This window comes from Thamnophis sirtalis, unplaced genomic scaffold, assembly GCF_051295495.1.
Source record: "Thamnophis sirtalis isolate CommonGarterSnake01/CBP01778 unplaced genomic scaffold, rThaSir2_p1.2 scaffold_2, whole genome shotgun sequence".
Classification (NCBI taxonomy): domain Eukaryota; kingdom Metazoa; phylum Chordata; class Lepidosauria; order Squamata; family Natricidae; genus Thamnophis; species Thamnophis sirtalis.
In genome coordinates, this window is record NW_028261382.1 from 54,518,412 (window position 1) to 54,534,630 (window position 16,219).

The 16,219-nt window shown below is 45.9% G+C and overlaps 1 protein-coding gene across 5 annotated transcripts in view; it reads right to left on the minus strand.

The window, feature by feature from the left end:
* Positions 1–14,552, minus strand: part of ASCC2 (activating signal cointegrator 1 complex subunit 2) — a 35,390-nt gene extending 20,838 nt beyond the window's left edge. Inside the window, exons 1-6 of one of the 5 annotated variants that reach the window (XM_087705620.1) lie at positions 14,359–14,552; positions 13,554–13,707; positions 11,532–11,631; positions 6,711–6,869; positions 5,765–5,935; positions 715–844 (exon numbers count right to left, since the gene is read on the minus strand). In XM_087705620.1, the coding sequence (XP_087561746.1) occupies positions 715–844; positions 5,765–5,935; positions 6,711–6,869; positions 11,532–11,612 (541 nt within the window). In that variant the 5' untranslated portion in view covers positions 11,613–11,631; positions 13,554–13,707; positions 14,359–14,552. Of the gene's footprint in view, positions 1–714; positions 845–5,764; positions 5,936–6,710; positions 6,870–11,531; positions 11,632–13,553; positions 13,708–13,805; positions 13,995–14,049; positions 14,102–14,358 lie in introns of those variants that run through there. The other 4 variants (XM_087705621.1, XM_087705619.1, XM_087705622.1 and 1 more) reach the window with 4 other exon arrangements.
* Between the last annotated feature and the right edge of the window lie 1,667 nt (positions 14,553–16,219).

The window sequence follows — 16,219 nt, forward strand, 5'->3', positions numbered from 1 at the left end:
GTGGGTTGCTAGCAGAGTTGGAAGGGACCTTGGAGGCCTTCTAGTCCAACCCCCCGCCTAGGCAGGAAACCCTACACCACTTCAGACAAAATGGCTATCCAACCTCTTCTTAAAGACTTCCAGTGTTGGGGCATTCACAACTTCTGGAGGCAATTTCTGTTCCACTGATTAATTGTTCTCACTGTCAGGAAATTCCTCCTCAGTTCTAAGTTGCTTCTCTCCTTGATTAGTTTCCCCCCATTGCTTCTTGTTCTACCCTCAGGTGCCTTGGAGAATAGCTTGACTCCCTCTTCTTTGTGGCAGCCCCTGAGATATTGGAAGACTGCTATCATGCCTCCCCTGGTCCTTCTTTTCATTAAACTAGACATACCCAGTTCCTGCAACCGTTCTTCATACGTTTTAGCCTCCAGTCCCCTAATCCTCTTTGTTGCTCTTCTCTGCACTCTTTTTAGAGTCTCGACATCGTGGCGATGTAATGCCTTGTGTGTGTGTGTGTGTGTGAATTTGTTACACAAAGGCTGTTGCTGACTGCTACTTCGTAGTACAGGAGGATTAAAGCTGCAAACTGCTTTGACAAACGAGGGTTTTAAAAAAAACCAAATATATCTAGTATCTTTTGGATAGATCGGGCCTGTTTTAAGAGACAGTCCCCTTCCCATAGACTTTCGCCCTTGTCCCCCCTTCCCCACCACCCGCTAAATCCTGTGAACCAACCAATCATCTTCTGCAGCAGGGAACCATTGCCTTTCCCAAACAGCACGCAGAGATCCAAGATCTTGGGGATGTCGAATAAGAAGTTGTTGTAAAGGACCTCACCAAATACCGACGGGGTGATGAAATGATCCTGCAGGAGAAAGGAATAGCAATAGCAGCTAGACTTATATACCGCTTCATAGGGCTTTCAGCCCTCTCTAAGCGGTTTACAGAGTCAGCATATCGCCCCCAACAGTCTGGGTCCTCATTTTACCCCGTGACCCGTCAAAACCGCGGAGGACAAAATCGCGCTCGACGAAAGCGCGCATTTGACGTCATCACAGCGCGACGAAAAAAATTAAAAATTGAAATAAAATTAAAATTGAAGCAAGCCGATTCACATAAAGGTAAGGGTTAGGGTTAGGTTAAGGGTTAGGGTTAGGTTTAGAGCGTTAGGGTTACGTTTAGCGTTAGGTTAAGGGTTAGCGTTAGGTTTAGCGTTACGTTAAGGGTTACGTTTAGGGTTAGATTTAGGGTTAGGTTTAGGGTTAGGTTTGGGGGGGTTAGGGTAAGGTTTTCGCTTTATTTTTACATTTTTCGATCACAGCGCGATGTTTTCATCGCGCTGTGATGACGTCAAATGCGCACTTTTGTCGAGCGCGATTTTGTCCTCCGCGGTTTTGTGGTGGAACCATTTTACCCACCTCGGAAGGATGGAAGGCTGAGTCAACCCTGAGCCAGTGAGATTTGAACCACTGAACTGCAGCTAACAGTCAGCTGAAGTGGCCTGCAGTACTGCACTCTAACCAGAGCGCCACCTCGGAAGGGAGGGAAGGGAGAGAAAGAGAGATCGGAAAATAAAAAAGTAGGAGATGTTGTAATATAGTTCCTTGTGTAGGTGTAGCTGTCACCCATGGCCCAGTGGATAACGGGGCATGCAGAGCCACGCTGAACCACACAGGAGAAAACAAACTCCTAAAACTCCATAACATCCTGATAGTGCATAACATAACATTCTGAGATGTGCCCTACCATTGACGTCCAGGATTTAACCATATATAGACTGAGCAGTAGATTAGAAATTGTACTTTTACAGGCTGTTTTTAACCACATGCTATTGCTCCTCCTGCCTTTGTCCTATCTCAATAAAAGGGGCTACCAGACCCCCAATCTGGGTCGCTCCATCCCGAGAAAGGTTGTCTCCTGTCTTTTCTCAACATTGGCCTCATGGGCGAACCATGGGAACGTTACATTCATCCATTTATTCATTATTCAATATCATAATATACACTTCTGGTATAAGTGTAAAGTTTCTTTCTGTCTGTCTTTCTTTTCTTTTTCTTTCTTTCTCTTTCCTTCCTTTCCATCTGTCTGTCTTTCTGTCTTTTTCTTTCTTTCTCTTTCCTTCTTTTCTTCCTTTCTCTGTCTGTTTGTCTTTCATCTGTTGTAATATAGTTCCTTGTGTAGGTGTGTGTCCCCCATGGCCCAGTTCATACTAGGGCTTGCAGAGTCACGCTGAACCACACAGGAGAAAACAAACTCCTAGAACGCCATAACATCCTGATAGTGCATAACATAACATTCTGATATGTGTCCTACCATTGACGTCCAGGATTTAACCATATCTAGACTGAGCAGTAGATTAGAAATTGTACTTTTACAGGCTGTTTGTAACCACATGCTATTGCTCCTCCTGCCTTTGTCCTATCTCAATAAAAGGGGCTCTCAGACCCTCAATCTGGGTCGCTCCATCCCGAGAAAGGTTGTCTCCTGTCTTTTCTCAACATTGGCCTCATGGGCGAACCACGGGAACGTTACAATCAACAGCTACAAAAATGGCCTCTGTTGTCGTGATCGGGGCAGGAGGATGTCTGCTCAACGGAAGGGAATATTTGTAGCTCGGGGGGGTTGAACTGTGGGGTCCTCGGTGCTCTCTGAACCTGGTGGTTTTCCTTGGGGACATTCCGTGACCCAACTAGGTAACTTCATCAGCGCAAGGGAGGGTGGGGCTTGCTCCTGAGCACTGTCTGCAAAACAGCCACCAAACTCAGAGAGAACCGAGGATTCCGCAGAGGGGAATATCGGTAGCTCCGGGTTGAACGGTGGAGTCTTTGGTGCTCTGTGAATTTGGTGCATTTCTTGCGAGGATTTCATCACCCACCTAGGTAGCATCAGGAGGTGTTCGAACTGATGATGTTACCTAGTTGGGTGACGAAACGTCTGCAAGGAAACAAGAAAGCTCAGAGAGCACCAAGGACCCCACAGTCCTTTTCCTCCTCCTCCTCCTCCCTGCCCCATTCTCTTCTTGCACTGATGACGTTACTTAGTTGGGTAATGAAACGCCTGCAAAAATAGAACCAAGCTCAGAGAGCATCAAGGACCCCACAGTCCCCCTCCTCCCTGTAAACCCCACTCCCCTCTAGCACTGATGATGTTACCTAGTTGGGCGCTGAAACATCTGGAAGCAAACAACCAAGCTCAGAAAGCAACAGTAAACCGTAACAGTGTTGGAAGGGACCTTGGAAGTCATATAGTCCATCCCCTTGCTCACGCAGGAGACCCGTGCGAGGGAAGGCACATGGAACGCTGTTTCCTTCCCACCAAAGGTGGTTCCTATTTTTCTACTTGCATTTTTTTTAACGTGCTTTCGAACTGCTAATGTTGGCAGAAGCTGGGACGAGTCACGGGAGCTCACTCCGTTACGCGGCACTGGGGATTCGAACCGCCGAGCTGCCAACCTTTCTAATTGAGCAGCTTAGTGTCTTAGCCACTCAGCCACTAGCAGGAGTCATGAAAAGTAGGCCATTAGGTGATTTTACAAACGAAACAACTGGTATATAGAGCCGAGGTGGCGCAGTGGTTAGGGTGCAGTACTACAGGCCACTTTAGCTGACTGTGATCTACAGTTCAGCGGTTCAAATCTCACCGGCTCAAGGTCGACTCAGCCTTCCATCCTTCTGAGGTGGGTGAAATGAGGACCCGGACTGTGGGGGCAAGTTGCTGACTCAATTTGCTAAAAAATTTGTAAACCGCTTAGAGAGGGCTGAAAGCCCTATGAAGCGGTATATAAGTCTAATAAATAAATAAATAAATAAATAAATATATCTTACATTTGTCGCTGCTAACCAAAACCCTGTAAAATATATTCATTCTCCATCAATTATACAATGGATCAAAGGTTTTAAATTCTGTTTTTGGCTCCCCAGCCTCTACTCTGAAAGGCTAATTAGACCTTCTGGGCTCAATATATTACTTTATCTACTTAATTCTCTTTACTGTTAAACAAACTTACTGTTTCATAACTGTATTGGGTAACATTAAATAAACATACATTGAGATAGAGTTTTCGGGGATACTTTCCTTTTTTTCATACATCGCAAAATATATAAATAAAGTGAACAAAAAGTGTCAGGTAAAATAAAAGTATTAAAAAACAACAACTCTTGAGCTCCAGCCTGGGGGGCTTTGAATAACGTATTGTTCCTTCAGCTATCGTAACTGGGGAAAGAGGTTGTTTCAGAAAAAGTACTTTAAAAGACCAATGTCCAATGGAAAATGAAAAAAGAACACGGGCTGCAAATTAGTGGAGAGTTTGATCCGTTGAAATGCAAAAAACGGATTCGAACCGCCAAACTGCCGACCTTTCTGATCGACAAGCTCAGTGTCTTTAGCCACTGAGCCACTTAGTCAGGACCCCACAAGGGAACAAGGCTGGGCTGAGTCAGCCACTGTAGCTAGAAAGCATCTTAAGGCCCAAGGCCGGGGATCTCTCAAAGGATTCTGTGAATCCGAGGACTCTTCCAGGGCAACCTTTTGATCGGAACAAAATAATGCTCCGGACTCTTCCGGGGGTTGATTACCACGGGATTTGCAAATGACATGCTTCCACATGCCTCTGAAAAAGAGTCCTCGGGGCGGTTCGCGGGCATGACTAATCCATAAAACAATAACCGACAGAGATGTCAAACATGTGACGGGCCGGTTGTTGGGAGTATACTCCTAGTGTTGGGTAGGCAATATTTATCTATCTACAACAACAAATGGTCGTTGTTGCTTTAAATGAGTGGATGTACTTATCAGGTGTAATTAACTTTACTATAAGGAGGAGTCGAGAGAGCTCACTCCCTCTCTCTGCTTGTCCTGGTTCCACCACAAAACCGCGTTCAACTAAACCGCGCTCGACGAAACCGCGTAGCTGACGTCATCAACAGGGCGACAACAGCGCGGAGACAGAAGCACGCTGTAAACGCTAAACCTAAAATTAACCCCTAAACCTAAACCTAACCCCACTAAACCTAATCCTAAACCTAACCCTAAACCTAACCCTTAATCTAACCCTAAACCTAACCCTAAACCTAACCCTTAACCTAATCCTAACCCTTAACCTAACCCTAAACCTAACCCTAACCCTTAACCTAACCTTAAACCTAACCCTAACCCTTAACCTAACCCTAAACCTAACCCTAACCCTAAACCTAACCCTTACCTTAAGTTGAATCGGCTTGCTTTCAAAGCGCTATTTAAAGCGCCCTTCTTTCTCCGCGCTCACTGTTGTTGCCCTGTTGATGACGTCAGCGACGCGGTTTAATCGGACGCGGCTTAGTCGAGCGCGGTTTTGTCGTGCCACGGCTTGTCCTATGCTTGATGACTTGATAACTGGAATGTGAACTGCGACTGTAAGCTATTGTTTGTTCTTTGAATTGTCTCTGGACTAATATCTACTATCACTGCTTGTGAAGCAATTATCAGTAGTAAAGCTACTTGATTTTACTAGCAGTGTCTGAAACTCTATTCGTGTGCTTCTACTAGCAACATTCTTTCTCTCTAGCTGCAACATTCCGCTGCACTACTTTCTGTCTCCCAACGGAGATACCCCTAAAACGGTCGTGGGAATGTGGGCCTTTCGACTTTTCCCAAACGAGGCTGGACTCCGCAAGGGAGGACTTTTGAGAAGGGCAAACAGAAAAACTGTCCTTCCTTCCCCCCTTCTTCCTCCTCTCCACCCTCTTTATCCAAACAGAAGCATCCCTAGCTCTTTAAAAAGAAAGAAGGAAAAGGAAGTTGCATTTACTCTGGATTCCTTGTGGGTGGACATTCGGAGGAAGGTCAGGAAAACGCTCCGATGGAGACGCTTCTCCAGGTCTTTCACCTCCGCAGGGAGGTCCGTCCTGGTGTCGAACTTGCGCGGGGCGTAGCGGAGGTACGAATCCAGGCATTTCTGGAGCGACTCGTCAAAAATGACCTGTTGGGAGAAAGCAGATGTTTTCTGACTGATGCTTCCCGAGAGCAGGAAGCCAACTCCTTGTTCCGACAAAAACCCCTTTTATTCATTGACTGTGGATCCTGCTCATTCACATCCAGCAAAGTCTTTCGAGGGAGGATTTATAGTCACAGACCTTATCTGGCTTGGAGAGCTGCCGAGATCTGCAAAATGTGGCAAGGAGCCTCGGAGAGTCATGAACCAATGAAGCGAACGAATTGTCTCCTGCAAACTCTACTCCCCTGTCGCTCCTCTTTTATTCCCTCTGGGAGGGGCCATTCACTATCCACCTGTGGCCTTACTCCCAAGTCGACCCCTGTTCTTTAGCTGTTCCCTTCGTCTGGCAGCTCTGCGCATGCGCACACTGGGAACAGGCTCCAGCTGTTCTTCTGCCTCACTGATGTCCGACTCTGAAGGCAGCTGATAACTGTCGGACGTCCCTGGCCCCCTCTCTGCCTCCGACACAGAGCCCTCATCCGAGCCTTCCCCAGACTCCAGGACTGGCCCAGGTTCCTCCCCAACCTCCTCACTGTCCGAATCTGCCGCCAGCTCCACTGGACGCTGGCAGGCTATAACACAAAATCTTCCAGGGAATTTGGCCAGGGAGCAAAACAACAACAACAACTAGCCAAGTGAGGTTCCCATCTTGAATCTCCCTTCCTCCTTTCGTGTCACTGATTAACTTGCCTCTTTCGTTCTATCTGAAAATCCTCCCTAACCCACCTTTCTTCATTTACAACAAAGAGGAAAATAGTACCTGGCACCAGAATTTATCATGAGGCAGGGCCAGCAGCCAATCCAGATCGCCCGCAATAAATCTGGCTCGTTCCGAAAACTCCTCCACCAAGGCTGGATCTTCGGCGCTCGGGAGGGGCTTGTACACCAGAAAAGATCGCTCTGTTTTATTTCGGGGATGCTGAAAGACAAAATGGTATTGTGTGGGTGTCAAGAGCCCTCAAGACAAAACAGTAGTCCTTGAACTTGTGCCAGGGTAAAGATTTTAAGAGCTGCCCAGCTGCTACAATGATGTAATGCTGAGAATGAGTCAGCAAGGTTTTTGGGCTCATATCACTTTAAGAGCCTGTAATAAGAAGAGGCCCTGCTGGGCCATATCTCCCTCTCTCCTTGTGTGCCTTCCTGCTGTAATTGCTGATTGTTTGAGATGCTGACTAAAGAATGTGTATGTATATATCCTCTGTGGATAAAACCACTATTTAAATACAGATCTCTATTTGCTGTATTTGCTCCTGGGTTGACTCATAGTCAAACTGTGCGCACTCTTGCTTTCTCAGAGAGCTTGTCCGCCAAGGATAGTTTGCATGTTTGCAGGAAAATTTGGCCGGGTTTAGGTTAACCAGCAATCTGGTGTTTGGTCTTTTTGAGATGCTGGCAAATACTGCCTTTCAGCCTCATCCCAAGGGCCCTGCTGATTAGCACTTTAAGGTGACAGATTAACAGAGTTGGAAGGGACCTTGTAGGTCATCTAGTCCAACCCCACGCCCAAGCAGGAAATCCTACATCATTTCTGACAGATGGCAGTCCAATCCTCTTCTTGAAAGCCTCCAGGGATGAAATTCCCACAACTTCTGAAGGCAACTTCTGTTCCATGGGTTGATTCTTCTCACTGTCAGAAAATTCCTCCTTATTTCCAGGTTGAATCTCTCCTTGGTCAGTTTCCATCCATTATTCCTTGTCTGGCCTTCGGGTGCTTTGGAGAATAGCTTGATCCCCCCCCTCCTCTCTGTGGCAGCTCCTCAAATATTGGAAGACTGGTCTCATGTCTCCCCTGGTCCTTCTCTTCTCTAGACTAGCCATGCCCAGTTCCTGCAGCCGTTCTTCATATGTTTGAGCCTCCAGGCCTTTGATCATCTTGGATAGATTCAGATTAACAGAGTTGGAAGGGACCTTGTAGGTCATCTAGTCCAACCCCCCACCCAAGCAGGAGACCCTACACCATTTCTGACAGATGGCAGTCCAGTCTCTTCTTGAAAGCTTCCAGGGATGAAGCTCCCACAACTTCTGTTCCATGGGTTGATTGTTCTCATTGTCAGGAAATTCCTCCTTATTTCCAGGTTGAATCTCTCCTTGGTTAGTTTCCATCCATTATTATTTTTTCTCTGTCATGTTGCCAAAATACAGGCAGTCCTCAACTTACAACAGTTTGTTTATTGACCATTTGAAGAACTGAAAAAGGGACTTATGACCGCTTTCATACTTACGCCCATTATAGCAGTCCCAGTGATCAAAATTCAAACACTTGGCAACTGACTCAGATTTATGATGGTAGAAGCGTCCCGGGGTTATGTGATCTCCGATAAGCGAAGTCAATAGGGAAGCCGGATTCACTTAATGACTTAACAACAGCAGTGATTCACTTAACAACCATGTTACTGACTTAACAACCCTGTCGAGAAAGGCTATAATATGGAGCAAAACTCCCTTAACAATGGAACAATAGAAATTTTGTGACCAACCACAGTCGTAAACCGAGGACTACCTGTGTTTATGTCCAGGAACACCACAAAACCCGGTTCCACCACAAAACCGCGGTCGTCTAAAGCGCGCTCGACGAAACCGCGTACCTGACGTCATCACAGCGCGACGAAAAAAGCACGCTGTGAGCGGTAAAGGTAAAATTAACGCGTAAACCTAAACCTAACCCCCCCAAACCTAACCCTAAACCTAACCCTAAACCTAACCCTTAACCTAACGCTAAACCTAACGCTAACCCTTAACCTAACCCTAACCCTTAACCTAACCCTAAACCTAACCCTAACCCTTAACCTAACGCTAAACCTAACGCTAACCCTTAACCTAACCCTAAACCTAACCCTAACCCTTAACCTAACCCTAAACCTAAACCTAAACCTAACCCTAACCCTAACCCTTAACCTAACCCTAACCCTAACCCTAACCCTTACCTTTACGTGAATCGGCTTGCTTTAAAAGCGCTTTTTAAAGCGCCCTTTTTTCTCCGCGGTCGTTGTTGTCGCGCTGCTGATGACGTCAGCGACACGCTTTAATCGGGCGTGCTTTAGTGGACCGCGGTTTTGTCGTGCCACGCAAAACCCAGCTCAAACTCGAGAGAACCGAAGACTCGGATTCCATGATGGCTTACAAACTGGGAGCTGGCAACAGGGACTATATAAATCCCGGCTCCTAAAAATACAGATGTCTATTTGTCCTTTACATTTTTTTTTTTAACCTGAGGCAGTGGCTTCGGCTCAAATTTTGGCAGCTCCCCCCTCCCCAATTTATGGCTAAATAGAAGTCAACAGAACGTAATTGCCGTTTGAATCAACGGCTCCTTCAGTCTGCAGCCTGCAAAACAACCCCCGGCGGGACGCTGAAGTGTTTTCAAGGTTTGTAAGCTGGGATTCACTTTTTCCTGCGTCTCATCCAGCACAAATGTACATCAGAGCCAGAGAAGATGTTTTGCAGCTTGTCTTGTCCTGTTTTTAAATTAAAAAAAACATGGCTAAAGAGGAGCAAAAGGGATTGCTCTTTAATTAACAGAATAACAAGACTTGGAAGGGACCTTGGAGGTCCTCTAGTCTAACGCCCTGCTCGAGCAGGAGACTCCAAGGATGGCGAACCTTTTCGGCTGACGCTCGTCGGGGGCCGCACTCTGGCAAAGCCGAACTTCCAGGTTCTAGCCTGCATGCGCGCCCAATGATCAGCCAGCCTGCGCGCACGCGGAAGGCGGTTTTCAGCCCTGCCGACAGCTGGGGAATTCTGGGAGTTGAAGTCCACTGATCTTGATGTTGCCAAGGTTAGGAAACATGCGCTCGATGGTTGAAATTACTTTCTGAATTCTTCATTTAGAGACCTTGAGGACTGAGGGTGGTTCAGTGGCTAAGAGGCTGAGCTTGTCGATCAGAAAGGTCAGCAGCTCGGCGGTTCGAATCCTCAGCGCCGTGTAACGGAGGGAGCTCCCGTGACTTGTCCCGGCTTCTGCCAACCGAGCAGTTCGAAAGCACGTTAGAAAATGCAAGTAGAAAAATAGGGACCACCTTTGGTGGGAAGGGAACGGCGTTCCGTGTGCCTTCGGTGTTGAGTCATGCCGGCCACATGACCATGGAGACGTCTTCGGACAGCGCTGGCTCTTCGGCTTTGAAACGGAGAGGAGCACCGCCCCCTAGAGTCGGGAACGACTACTACACAGGTGCAAGGTGCGAGGGGAACCTTTACCTACACCGTAGAATTCAATATAGCTACTGCCTGGGATAGAAGCTCTTTTTCAGCCTATTTGTCCATGTTTTTATTGTCCTGTACCGGCTGCCAGATGGTAATAGTTAAAAAAAAAAAAAAACAACAACAACAGGGCAACCTTGATCTTTTTTGACTGGGGGAAATTCTGTAATGGCAAGATTGGTGACATCCCCACTAAGGCATAAACCAGATCTAAAAAGCAATTTGCTGAAATTGTTTTTTTTTAAAAAATCTGTTAATTGAAATAAAAAGAGAAAGTAAACACGGTTAAGGGTTCACACCCCATTGTCATTTCAGATTGACCTTAATCCCAAAGAGGCTCATAGTTAGAAGCCGCCGAACGGCTGAGCAATGGGGCTGCAAAGCAGTGGTGAAATCTAATTTTTTTTAAACTACCGATTCTGTGGGCGGGGCTTGGTGGGCGGGGCTTGGTGGGGTCATGTGACTATGTAGTCATGTAACTGGGGGATCAAAAGACAGAAACTCACTTTAACAAAATGTCCTGCTGGAGCGGGGTTGAACTAGATGACCTCCAGGTCCCTACCAGCCCTGGATTATGCTCTGAATCTGTTTCTAGTGCCAGGTTTGTAGTCCTTCCTTCCTCTCCTTTTTCCCTCCCTCCCTCCCTTTCTTTCTTTCTCCTTTCTTTCTTTCTCTCTCTCTATTTCTTTCCTTCCTTCCTTCCTTCCTTCTTTCTTTCTTTCTTTCTTTTTTTCTTTCCCTCTCTATTTCTTTCCTTCCTTCCTTCTTTCTCTATTTCTTTCTCTTTCTCTTTCTTTCTTTCTCTCTCTCTCTATTTCTTTCCTTCTTTCTTTCTTTCTCTTTCTCTCTATTTCTTTCCTTCCTTCCTTCTTTCTCTATTTCTCTTTCTATTTCTTTCTTTCTCTCTCTCTCTATTTCTTTCCTTCTTTCTTTCTTTCTCTTTCTCTCTATTTCTTTCCTTCCTTCCTTCTTTCTTTCTTTCTCTCTATTTCTTTCTTTCTCTTTCTATTTCTTTCCTTCTTTTTCTTTCTCTTTCTCTCTATTTCTTTCCTTCCTTCCTTCTTTCTTTCTTTCTCTCTATTTCTTTCTTTCTCTTTCTCTCTCTCTATTTCTTTCCTTCTTTCTTTCTTTCTCTTTCTTTCTTTCTTTCCCTTTCTCTCTCTCTATTTCTTTCCTTCTTCCTTTCTCAGCACCCCCCGCTTTTATCCTAGCAGGCTTAAGGGAAGCCTGCTGGGAGCAAAAACGGACCCCCACCCACCCACCCCGTTTTTGGCTGTGTGACGTGCAATCGTCAGAACTTTTTTTTTTTAATTACTTTTTTTTTTAGTATTAACGAACCGGCCCGAACGGTAAACATTTCACCCCTGCTTTAAACTCTGCTTACCAGCGCTGGCAAAGTTTTTATCTTCCCTGTCAGGGAATCTTTTTCCGTAAACTGGAGTTCGTCCAGAGGGAGGTTTGGCATGGTGGCGAGCTCTTTTCGCCTGAAATGACATAACATGCACAAGGTCAGATCAGGAGGCGCTTCAGGAATTCACAACCCAAAACCCATGTTGATCCTGGTACAGGAACCGCGCCTAGAGACTCAGAACTGTTTTTGTACAAGCAAAGAACATGAGAGAAAAATAAAATTCTCAAGGATTTTTGGCACGAAGCTTGCAGAGCGAAAGGTCAACCACTACAGTAGAGCAGAGCAGAGCATAGCATAGTATAGGATAGCATAGCATAGAGGTCACAAATTGGTGGTCTGTGGACCACTGGTGGTCCGTGAGAAAATTTTGGTGGCCTGCAGAAAACTTATTTGCGTTTTTTATATTGCACTAAATCAGGGGTCCTCAAACTGCGGCCCCTGGGAGAGATACGTGCAATGAATGCTTGTGTTGCTGCAGAGTCTCCCCCTTCGGGGTCTTTTTGTGGGGGTCGGAGGGGGGCAGAAATTCTGACTTGGGGTCTGCTTCGGCCTCCTGGTGGGGGGCTTTGGGCGAAGGCTGGAGGGAAGCGACGCTGGTGGGGAAGAGCCGGAGGGCCTCGTTCCAGTGGGACTGCATCGTGGCCTGGAACTGGCTGACCATCTCAGCCCGCTGAGCCTCCAGCCGCCGGCACCTGGCCTTGCACTCCCGCAGGTCTTCCCTCTGCTTGGAAAGCCCATGCTCCTAGTCCTCAGTGAGGTGCTTCTGATGAGCCTCCTTCTCGGTCGGATCCAATTTGAACTGAGCTGTTTTGCCAACTCTTTCTCCTGGGGGCTGCTTAGCTCCAGCAACTGCTCCCTGTTGGGGCCCTAAGGAGCCCGGGCGGGCAGGCGAGGAGGGGCTGGGAGGGGAGGGGCCAGTAGAGGCCGACGAGGCACCCCTCAATGTGAGTGACATCGAGTTGGCCACACCCACCCAGTCACATGACCACCTAGCCACGCGCACCCAGCAGGCCATTAGGCAGATCATATCAGTGGTCCGCGGGATTTAAAATTATGAATTTAGTGATCCCTGAGGTCTGAAAGGTTGGTGACCCCTGTAGTGTGATATAGTGTAGTGTAGTATAGTTTATGTATGTACTGTATACATATGTATATCTATATACATACATCATATATACATTATATACATACAGAGAGAGAGAGAGAGAGAGAGAGAGGGAGGGAGGGAGGGAAGGAGGGAGGGAGGGAGAGGGAATAGCAATGTTTCTCAACCTCAACCGTTACAGCATCCCCCGCAGTCGCACGATTTACATTCGGATGCTTGACAACTGACTCATAGTTATCTGTGTCCCGTGTGTTTGTGCGTCTCATTTAACAACAACAGAGATTCACTTAACAAACATGGCAAGGAATGTCGTAAAATGGGGAGATCCAGATTGTTGGGGTTTGCAAGAGGCCAACTCTGTAAAGCCGCTTAGAGGGGGCTGTAAAAAGCCCTGTGAAGCGGTCTATAAGAGTCTTAAATGCTATTGCTAAAATTTCTCACTTAGCAACGAATTCTAGGCTCCGTTATGGTCGTAAGCCGAGGACTGCCTGCATAATTCCACCATTCATTTCTGTTCCAGAGGAGAAAATGCTACATCCTGATCTCGTATGCTCAGTCCAAAGAGCAGAATATCATATGATGGCCAATTTGGCATCAGACCTCAGGCCATTGGTTAAATTTGGACGTTATATGAAATGTTTTTTCTCCATGTGGCCGAGCATGCATGGATTTTGCCACAGGTTTGCATTCATTATTTAGCATTTTGTCTGAACCGTACAAGGGCGACCCACGTCCCATGAGTGTAGATGGTCTGGCTCTCTCGGTCCCAGTTTTTCCAAATCGACCTGACGTACAGGTGAGTCCTCGACTTACGACCCCAACCGAGCCCGACGTTCCTGCTGTGAAGTGAAACGTTGGTCAAGTGGGTTTCGCCCCGTTTTACGACTTGCCTTGCCCCAGTGGTTCAGTGAATCCCTGCAGTTGTTAGTCACACGGCTTTTAAGTGAATCCGTGGGGATCGCGTGACCCCGGGACACGTCGTAAGTGTGAGTCAGTTTGCCAAGCACCTGAATGTTGACCGTGGGTTTGCTGCAAACGTTGTCACTGTGGGGAAAATAAAAGGGTCATGAGTCACAATTTCTTTCAGCACCGTTGTAACTTGGAACGGTCGCTAAATGATCTGTTGTTAAATCGAGGACTACCTGTATCTGGATTGACCTTTATATCCAAGGCAAACATTTGTCTCTCAGAGTCTAGGCCTTCCTCTGGGTTGCTCTGGCTGGCTCAGCTTCAGAGGAAGATGGGTACTGTAGTCTCTCTGCCTTCATTCATGGGAACTGTAGTCCTAGGAAGCCTTCCCCTCCACTAACGGCCCTTCAAACGTTCATCATTTCATAATTCCCCCCTCCACCTTCTTAGAGGAGCAGAGCGAGTAAATCAGATCACCTGGCCAACAAGTCTCCGCTACACAACAACCCTGCAAGACGGACGGAGGAAGCACCAGCTGGCGTTCACCCCCCAGGACCACGCCCTCCCGCAGCCAACCAATCATCTTTCAGAGCTATGATGTCACCGCGCCAGCTGGCGTTAATTCCCGCCCGTTAGCCTCGCCCGGACCACGCCCTCTCCCGTAGCCAACCAATCCCCTTCCAGATCCATGACGTCACCACGCAACGTCCGGCCCGCTCAGCCACGTCGCGTCAGAGCAGGCCCGCCCTACATCCGTGTCTGCTGGCTCCAGCCTCGTTTACTTACTCCAGGCCGAGTCCGGAGTTATGGAAGCCGGGCCCGGGAGGGAGGGAGGGGGACACGCTGGCCGCGCCACCAAGCCCTTTAGTTTTTTTCTCCGCCGGTTCTCCTTCTTCCCGACGGGGCACTCGAGAAAACCCCCGCAATTAATTGGCACCGCCTCGGTGATAGTGTCCCGTTGGCTTCTCACTTCCGGTACTGGGTAAAGTACTTCCGGGTTGAGAAGGCTGTCAGTCCGTTCCGAGGCGACACCGGTTGCTTAGTTACGGGGGGGTTCGGGCCTATTTTATGAAGTTATAGTTCTTTTTATGTTTTTTATTATCATTCATGTTTATATTTATATTATTATTTATATTTCTCATATTATTTTATTGTTTATCATTATATACGTTATTCATTAAACATGAAGTTTATAATAATAATAATAATAATAATAATGAGTTGACTGAGTTTATTATTATATACTTTATTCATTAAACATGAAACTCAGTCAACTGAACATTCAAAAATGCATCACAAATACAATTGTTTATTATTATTATTTTTATGATGATGATGATGATGAAGAAATGGTATAGGTTTTCCTGCTTGAGCAGGGGGCTGGACTAGAAGACCTCCAAGGTCCCTTCCAGCTCTATTCTATGCTAAAAATATTTTATTTTATTCAGGCATGATTATTATCTGCGGTTCTTCCTAGCCCTTTTTTCCTGGTGGGATTGGGGAAGAAGGGAGATTGGGACTACAAGGCCCATTGTCCTGGGCCTTTCTTAAGTTTCCTGATGCGTCAATGACGAGAATCCTCTTTTTAATTTTCAAAATTAAAAGCTAAAAATGATACAGAATTTAAAGGCAAAAGAAGACAAAGCTATGTTTTTTTCCCCTTTTAAATGAAAGGAATAGTAATATGGGTGGGGCAATAGGAATACGGATAACATCCTGGGAGTGCACATCTAATCTCTGTTCTTTATAGTTATATCTATATGAAATGCATTTCTACATACAGCATTAAGCAATATATAATAATTCTAATTATACTATTTTATCTTGAATATTGTACATCGTAGGCAGATGTACATTTTATGTGGACAGATAGATCTCCATACAATATCTAATATAAGTATACAAATGCATGCACATACAGGGTTACTAATTATATAATAAATAGCATTCTCCATTAGTTGAGTTAACATCCTTCCAAATAATCTCCTCTTCCTTGGTAAGCAGGCAAAACAATGAGATAAAAAAACCAAAGTTACAGAGAGAAAAAACAATGATTTTTGTCTCCCATATTTAAAACACACTTAAGAGTCTCTGAACCAGAAAAGCAGGTTCACTCAATTTCAACACTTTATATCTTTGAGCTGCATCAAGAGCAAATTCCCATGAATTGTACGTGTTGGAGTTTTATATGTCCTCTCCTTTAAGAACATCCCTGGCTAAAGTTGCTCACTCTGCTGGCTTGGTTTTTCTTTAATTCAAACAGCTTGCTAGACATTTCTAATTACCATTTCCCCATTCCAATTTCCCATCTAATTATCTCAGTAAGTCACACGGATACCAATGTGGAGATGGCTGATTTAATTTTTCAATTTCAAGTAATCCTCTCGTTCTGAAGCTCCATATTCTCCAAGCTAAGCTGACTGAGAGGCGGCTTCACCATTTTTACACCTGCCCGACATAAAACACATGTACAATGGGAAAACAAAGTTTTCTGGGTGGTTTAAAGTCTTAATACAAACATAATTCACCACAAGATGCTTGAACTAGTCTTAATCATAAAGTTGCAAATCTAGTGACTGTCTTACCTGCTCATCAACTTCTAACTTCAATTAGTTTTTCTGAGATTTACCATGTGGTGCAAACCCAT